Source organism: Myotis davidii, unplaced genomic scaffold, assembly GCF_000327345.1.
Source record: "Myotis davidii unplaced genomic scaffold, ASM32734v1 scaffold648, whole genome shotgun sequence".
Lineage (NCBI taxonomy): Eukaryota > Metazoa > Chordata > Mammalia > Chiroptera > Vespertilionidae > Myotis > Myotis davidii.
The window spans coordinates 1,538,534-1,546,192 of NW_006299603.1; the positions used below are offsets into that span (position 1 = coordinate 1,538,534).

Genomic DNA, 7,659 nt, shown 5'->3' on the forward strand with positions numbered 1-7,659 from the left:
CAAAGAGGGGGGGACATCCCTCGAGGGGTCCCAGATTGGAGAGGGTGCAGGCTGGGCTGAGGGACACCTGCCCCTGCATGAATTTCGTGCCCTGGGCCTCTAGTATACACACACACACACACACACACACACACACATATTTAATTCTCACCTGTGATATATTTTTATTGATTTTTACAGAAAGAGGAAAGGGGAAAGAGAGACAGAGAAACGTTGATATGAGAAACACCAACTGGTGCCTCTCCTATGTATCCTGACCAGGGATCGAACCTGCAACTTTAGATGTACGGAGACGACACTCTAATGGAGCCACTGGCTCGGTCTCAAGCTTTCAATGTGTGTTTTTAGCGGGTGGCAGATGTTAGCGTACACTCAGCCTATGGGAATAAAGGTTGCTGGGGGTCCTCCACTTGAACTGCTACTGAAGCCAGGCATGCACAAACCATTGTTACTAATTTTTGAACCCATTTGGAGGTGGACTTAATAAATACTTTCTTTTTGTTATATGTTTTCCAAGATCCACCTAGTTCTGTATCATTTTCAAGTTAAAGATACTTCTAAGTTTTCTTACAAGTTTTTGATAAAAGAATTTTAAATGGGTGGAGAAAAAAGGTTAAGTACAGAGTTAGGTATTCCTATCGAGAAGATTTACACTGAGAGGAAAGCTGCCTACATTAACTTTCACACCAAGCACCAGAACTCTAACAGCCTTCAAATCTGTTATTTATGTTTTAGAATATATAAGCCTGAGAACTCAGTGAAATGAACAATTAAGAAAATTGTAATGTATATGGCATGATGTATTTTTATCTTACAGAATAAATCAATTGTATATATTTTTCTCTTGATAAATAGCTGTATGAAATTTGTTTCTTGAATATTTTTCTTCTCTTGTACAATATTCTGACATCCTACCAGTATTTGTCCTACCGGTTTTTGTTTTGTTTTTGGTTCTGTATAATAGTATCTAATGTTGGAAAAATTGAATTTTTTGAAGTATACAGAGTGTTATGGGTTTTGGAATTTGTGGACACAGATTTAGAAGATAACCATTTACAAATAAAATATTTTACATCTAAAAAAAAAAGAAAATGGATGGTGGGGGCCAGGTTTCTTATTGCTGGAGTGGGAGTTTACAGATAACAAAAGGAGGAGGCTTCATGAACCATATGGTAATGGATTCGAGCTGGAGATATCAGTATCAACTCATCCTTAGGTTAACATAGATCAGTGATGGCGAACCTATGACACGCGTGTCAGAGGTGACACTTGAACTCATTTTTTTGGTCGATTTTTCTTTGTTAAATGGCATTTAAATATATAAAATAAATAACAAAAATATAAGTCTTTGTTTTACTATGGTTGCAAACATCAAAAAAATTCTATATGTGACACGGCACCAGAGTTAAGTTAGGGTTTTTCAAAATGCTGGCATGCCGAGCTCAAAAGGTTCGCCATCACTGACATAGATAGAGATAGTTACATATGGAAATATTTATAGACATGTGTACACAAGGGTCAGTATGCACACATATATTTCCCTGCTCTGTCAGCTGAGGAGGCCCAGAAGCAACAAAAAGTGAATAGTAAAAGCACATGTAATGCTCGGGTCTGGATTGCTAATATCATTCTCCAATAAAATAGGAGTTCCTTGGCGTAATGGCTGAGTCCAGTACTGGGACAGAAAACAGAAACAAGATGAGCCTAGAACATCTTATGGCACCAGAAAGTAAGGAAGCAAATGCAAAAGACCAACAACCAACCAACCAACCGATGGCAATGGGTACATCAAAGGCAGAGTAGCCAACTGAAAGAGCTCCCAATGGCCAAAACCAGAACAATTTGAGCAACAAAATAAAGGAGTATTGTATTATAATACCAAGTATAGGATAAATATCCATGAGTTCACACTGATATAAAAGTAAATGATTGAATAAATTTATAAATGGAGAAGGAACAAATCATCTATGCAGAATAATTTCAAATAAGTATAAATACGCTGCCCTGAGGGGGCGGGGCTAGCTCCCTGTGTATAGTCATCTCCTTCCAAAGAGTACTGTGTGGAGAGAGCGGAGAAGCCGACACACGTCTCGGCCAGTGCGTGCCCTGGATCCACTGTGATGAGAACGGCACTTCACCTCTGTGGTCTTCCTCCCCAAAACCATATCCTCAGTCTAATCACGAGAAAAACATGAAATAAGTCCCTACCGAGGGGCAGTCTATAAAATCCCTGAACGTACTCCATAAAAGTATTTACAGTAGGTCAGCAAAACAAAAGAATCTGAGAAACCGTCACAGCCAAGGGGAGCCTAAGGAGACACAGGACTAAATGCCTAGTGGTGCCCTGGATGAGATCCTGGCACCGAAAAGGACATTCGATAAAAACTAAGGAAATCTGAAAGAAGTATAGAATTCAGTTAATAATAATGTATCGATACTGGTTCGTAATTATAAATAATGTACCACTATGTTAAGATATTAATAATAGGGGAAACTGGGTGCAGAGGCTGTGGGAATTCTTTGTAGGATCCTTGCAATTTTTCTACTGTAAAACTGTTGTAAAAAATAAAGTTTATTTAAAAAACGTATTATAAAAGAGAACAGCTTCTCATAAAAAAAAAGGAGGCAAGAAAAACAACACCACTTTAAAGTGCTGAAAAATGATGGCAAAAAAGACATTTTCAGCCCAGCCGGTGTGGCTCAGTGGTTGACATCTACCTATGCACCAAGAGGTCACCAGTTCGACTCCTGGTTAGGGCACCTGCCTGGGCTGTGGGCTCAATCCCTGGTGAGGGGCATGCAGGAGGCAGCCAACTGATGTTCTCTCTCATCAATGTTTCTATCTCTCTCTAAAAAAAAACCAATAAAATATGTTTTTAAAAAAGGACATTTTCAGATAAATGATGAGAAAATTCATCACCAGCAAGAGGTGCACTGCACCCTAGCTGGTTTGGCTCAGTGAACAGAGCATGAGCCTGTGGGCTGCAGGGTCCTAGGTTTGATTCTGGTCAAGGGCACATGCCCAGGTTGCAGGCTCAACCCCCAGCAGGAGGCAGCTGATCAATGATTCTCACTCATCATTGATGTTTCTCTCTCTCTCTCTCTCCCTTCCTCTCTGAAATTAATTAAAAAAAAAAAAGATCTGCACTGCAAGAAGTGATCAAAAAAATGATCTGGGTAGAAAGGGAAATGACAAGATGGGACTGAGAACTCCAGAACTGTTAGTAAGTGGGAAATACAAAGCCTATCCCATTCTCCTACCCCATGAGGGGCCCCTTTTCATTCCTCCTCTAAAGCAGTGGTTCTCAACCTTGGCTGCGCCTCAACACTTTAATACAGTTCCTCATGTTGTGGTGACCCCCAACCATAAAATTATTTTTGTTGCTACTTCATAACTGTAATTTTACTACTGTTATGATTCGTAATGTAAATATCTGATATGCAGGATGGTCTTACCTTAGACTTAGAGTCTGACAGGGTCTCAGCAGGGGCAGAAAGCCTTCCTAGGGAGCGTCAGTCTGGGATCTATGGGGAGGGTTTTATACTGAACAAACATGGAGGGAGGCCACTGGTCTTCGGCATGGGCCTTGGGAGGCTAACCATTCTTAATGCAAACTTCCTGCAAAGAATATCTTGTCTCAAATACCTCTTTATCTGCGTCCCCTTCAAGAAAAACCTGAATTGGGGAGCACTCTAAGGCATCAATCAAGGGGCAAGGCAGCCCCACCAGACCTCTAACACCTCTAACACCAGACTCTAAGGTGATGCCAGGCCGCATCACCTTCCGCAGCATCTGTGCCGGTGGGACTAATGCTGAGTGTGTAGCATGAAGTCCAGGGTCATCCTCATGTGAACAGCTATCAAGTGAAAAATGTCTTCCAACCTGTACCCGATCGGGCTGATTTCTCAGTCAGTATTCTTAACTCAGACCCTTTATATCACCGTAGCTCCCTCCTCTTCTGCTGCAGGAGAGGAAGGGGTAGCACGAAAGATAAAAAGGTAAATCAAGCGATGAGTTCCAACAACTGCTCAGGACTGCATGGAGCCTGTAATCTCTAAGTCAGAAGGAAGGCTTGTAGAAAAACCATCTCAAGTATCTGACAGAGGTAGGGGTTCTCTACATCCACCTAACATTTAGAGACATAAAAGAAGAATTGGGAGCTTATGCAAAAGTTTTAAAACAAAATCATCAGCAGTTATTTTTTAAAAGCTGTTTTTATTTTTTAAAAGCAACTACCTAAGTGATTCAGTTTTAGATAACTTGGGGAATAATTATGAATTTTAAAAAAATATATGGATCACTTAGAAGATAAAGTAGAAATATCTGTAAATTAAAGCAAAAAGAATACATAAAATTTAAACTCTCACTTCCTGCCATAGCAGTACATTTATACTTCAGGTTCCACCTTTACCAAAGTAATTAAATCCACATTCAATTAGAACCTAAAAGCTTTAAAGAATAAAACAATAGTATGACTATTATGTTACTCATTTTCTTGATGGGTTTTTAGAATAAAGGTAACAGATTTATATTAAGTAGCCCAAATTATTGATATTAAAGGTGTTTTGCAAAGTGTTTGTGATTTATCTTGCTTTCAAAAAGTGTGATTTTTATATTCACTTAGTGAATATTCTACATTTTCTAGTCACTACTAGATAATACATTTAAGAGAATAAGATGGAAAAAAGGTGAAGCGGCACTCAACTAATTCTGTTCAACCAGCTGAAGGAACAATAAAAAGCATTTGACACCGCTGACTGAAGAAGATAGAAAAGCAACATCATTATTTGGCTACATGTTTATCTAAATTACCTCACTTTTCTTTAAACAATGAAAAGAATATCTATAAATTATTACAGAGACACAAATAAAACTAAGAGATTTTCAATTTGACAATAATTTGACAAATTTAAGACTGTTAAATAACAGTAAAATCTGTATACATTTTTTTTAAACCAGGAAAATAAATCCTTAACTTTCCCCAAATGTGCATTATTTTAAACTATCCAAGAGCCTATAACTTCCCCTTTATCCTACCACATATCCACTAACTCATTCTGCTTAACAAATAAAACCACGAACTGAGCGTCCTTCCTGTCAATGATGTCACAGCACTGCATTTGGAAATGTCCTTCAGGGACCAGATGAAGGGCACTGACGAGGACAAACATGAGCAACCTCTTGAAACATCGACAAGGCAAGAAAACAAAATGCTTACGCTTCACAGTGTGGAATCTGAACATCAGTTTATCACATGCACCTTAAACTCAAAGAAAACTGAACAGAACGACGTCTGTATGAAACCATTTCCGTGCAGGACACTTACTCTGTTCCAGGTATGCTGCTGACTACTGCACAGAATAGAAAGAAAGACACAAACTTTAAAGAAACCTGAATACTTTCCATACTGCTATCAAGGATACAAATAATGACGACATGAAAGGAAAAGGGAAATACTGTCAAAGAGGCACAGGAAAGGCCCCCCGGAGCCTGCTGGGGCCTTGGGTGGTAAACTCACGGGGCGTGACCCGGGCGTCTCTTCCCCAGCTCTTACCAGCTCACCTTAGAATGCACAGCACAAAGCTTTCTTTACTCAAATTAAGGGGCGACAGCTGACATGGGAGCAAGGGAGGGCTCCACGGGGATCTCTGGGCACGGGGCTCTGAGGCCAGGGTCCTTAGCCCTCACGCGGGCCGCACTGTCCTACAGGAGACGGCAAGAGCAGCTGGGACGCATCATGAGCCAGGAAAGCCAGTGCTTCTCAGCACATAAAGGTGTTCTGCTGTCCTCACAACAGAGCGCGGCCGACACAGAGTTAGATGTAGAGTCACCGCAGCTTCCCGCTCAGGGGGCGGCGTGGCCTCTGTCGCTGAGGAAGGTGGGAAATCTGGGACTAAAACCCGTGTTCCTGTCTTTCCCTCCTTGTTTCTCAAAGCGAGATCTGGGGACCAGAGTGGCACCAGCATCACCTGGAAACATGAAGGACACAGAAGCTCATGCTGCCCCCAGATCGACTGAACCAGAATCTGCATTTTAATGAGATTCCCAGGTGACTGATAGCATATTGAAGTTTGAAAAGTACTCTAGAGTATGTACCTAGAACTACAATGTCTGAATTCTTTAACATCAGATAATGCCAACTTTCCCTCCAAAGTACTGTACCAATTTACTTTCCCACATTATTCTAATTTTCTATGTATCTAATTATAATATAAATCCTTTTCCTATTGTTAAAATTGCTCTAAAAATAAAGTCTATTTAGCTCATATTATAGTGCCTGGCAATAAATTAAAACTATTGTTATTAGAACAGTTACATTAGAAATACCCTAAATGTTTCTGCAGGAAATTAATAATATTGTTCCAACTGTAATTATGCTATACCTAAGTCAGTTTCAAAATTGATTCTGACAAGATAAAAGCATCTTCTCAAAGAAGTAACCCTTGAGAACTTATGAGATACCTGGATGAATGATTCCAAATCTAATATGTTATTTTTCAAAGCTTCCAAGCGAAATGTAGAAATGTAAAATGACTAATGATTCCATCGCAGCCAGTTTCTTAGTAAGTACAAGTTTTATAGGTTCTTATGGCCATTATTTAAGAAAAAAAATTCAGCTAAGGGGAAAAGACAAATGGTAATATCAAAAATAAATATAATCACAGAAATATGATGAAAACGATATGGTTTCAGCAGAGGGAGGCCTACCTATGAGGCAGTGGTTTCTAGGAGGAAAGCAAATCTCCCGCCGCCTGTGCTTGCTTACCTGGGTGAGTCATGGTGACTGGCTCCTCTTTGGACTTATTATTGTAGATGACGACAGCAACTGCATTGTGGAAAGCAGCCCGCGATATTTTCTCCTTAAATGTGCAATTTCCCCTCTGCAGCAGGGCAATCCACTGTTTGATATTAGGAGGGACAAAGAACCGGGTTTGAGGATCACAGCCCAGATGATCAGCAACTAAAGGGAAAAGGAAAAAACACAATAATTTTTTTCTGAAGTAAAGATAAATTAAACCAATCAACTCTTTCTCTGAAGCACATCAAGCAGCTCACTGACAGCAGAGCTATGAATATATCCAGAAAGGACATTACCCGGAATCTAAATCCTCATCTGTACAGGGAGAAAGATGCCCCTGTAACCCAAATTAAAAGTGGAAAATCCTGTTTACCGAGTGACAAGAACAAAGAAGACAGTAATATCCAGTGTAGGGTGGTGAAGAGAGGAGGAAGAAGAGGCAAACAGAGAACCCCCTCCCCTCCCCCAGAAACCCAGGGGAATGAGCTACCCCTGATCTCACTCATGCATTTGCCTTTACTCATCTCTCCATGCCCCACCTCTCACCGCCTCCAGGAGGAGATGATTTTGCTTGGGGTAAGGAAGGCAAACTAATCTTTTGTTCAGCTATCAAGTGGTCGTCTTGAAATTCAAGCATGCTTTAAAAAAAAAAGAAAGAAAAAAAATTCGAGCGTGCTTGAACAGATTTCTTAGTAAGTATAAGGAAGTTAGAAAACTTCACTTCGGGCTTGCATCTGAAAGTTATAGTAGTAACATAACCATCAGAATAGATTATTCCTCTAACTTACATTTACTGTTAAAATTACTCTGCAATTAATTCCACATTAGGACACATATTAACTTACTACTCTTCCTGTCT

General features: G+C 40.0%; 1 protein-coding gene across 3 annotated transcripts in view; it reads right to left on the minus strand.

Moving 5' to 3' along the window:
- Nucleotides 1-7,447, minus strand: part of RNF130 (ring finger protein 130) — a 115,747-nt gene extending 108,300 nt beyond the window's left edge. Inside the window, exons 1-2 of one of the 3 annotated variants that reach the window (XM_015571542.1) lie at nucleotides 7,315-7,447; nucleotides 6,768-6,962 (exon numbers count right to left, since the gene is read on the minus strand). In XM_015571542.1, coding sequence (XP_015427028.1) covers nucleotides 6,768-6,962; nucleotides 7,315-7,324 — 205 coding nt within the window. In that variant the 5' untranslated portion in view covers nucleotides 7,325-7,447. The remainder of the gene's footprint in view (nucleotides 1-6,767; nucleotides 6,963-7,314) is intronic. The other 2 variants (XM_015571543.1, XM_006775390.2) reach the window with 2 other exon arrangements.
- Nucleotides 7,448-7,659: the final 212 nt, after the last annotated feature.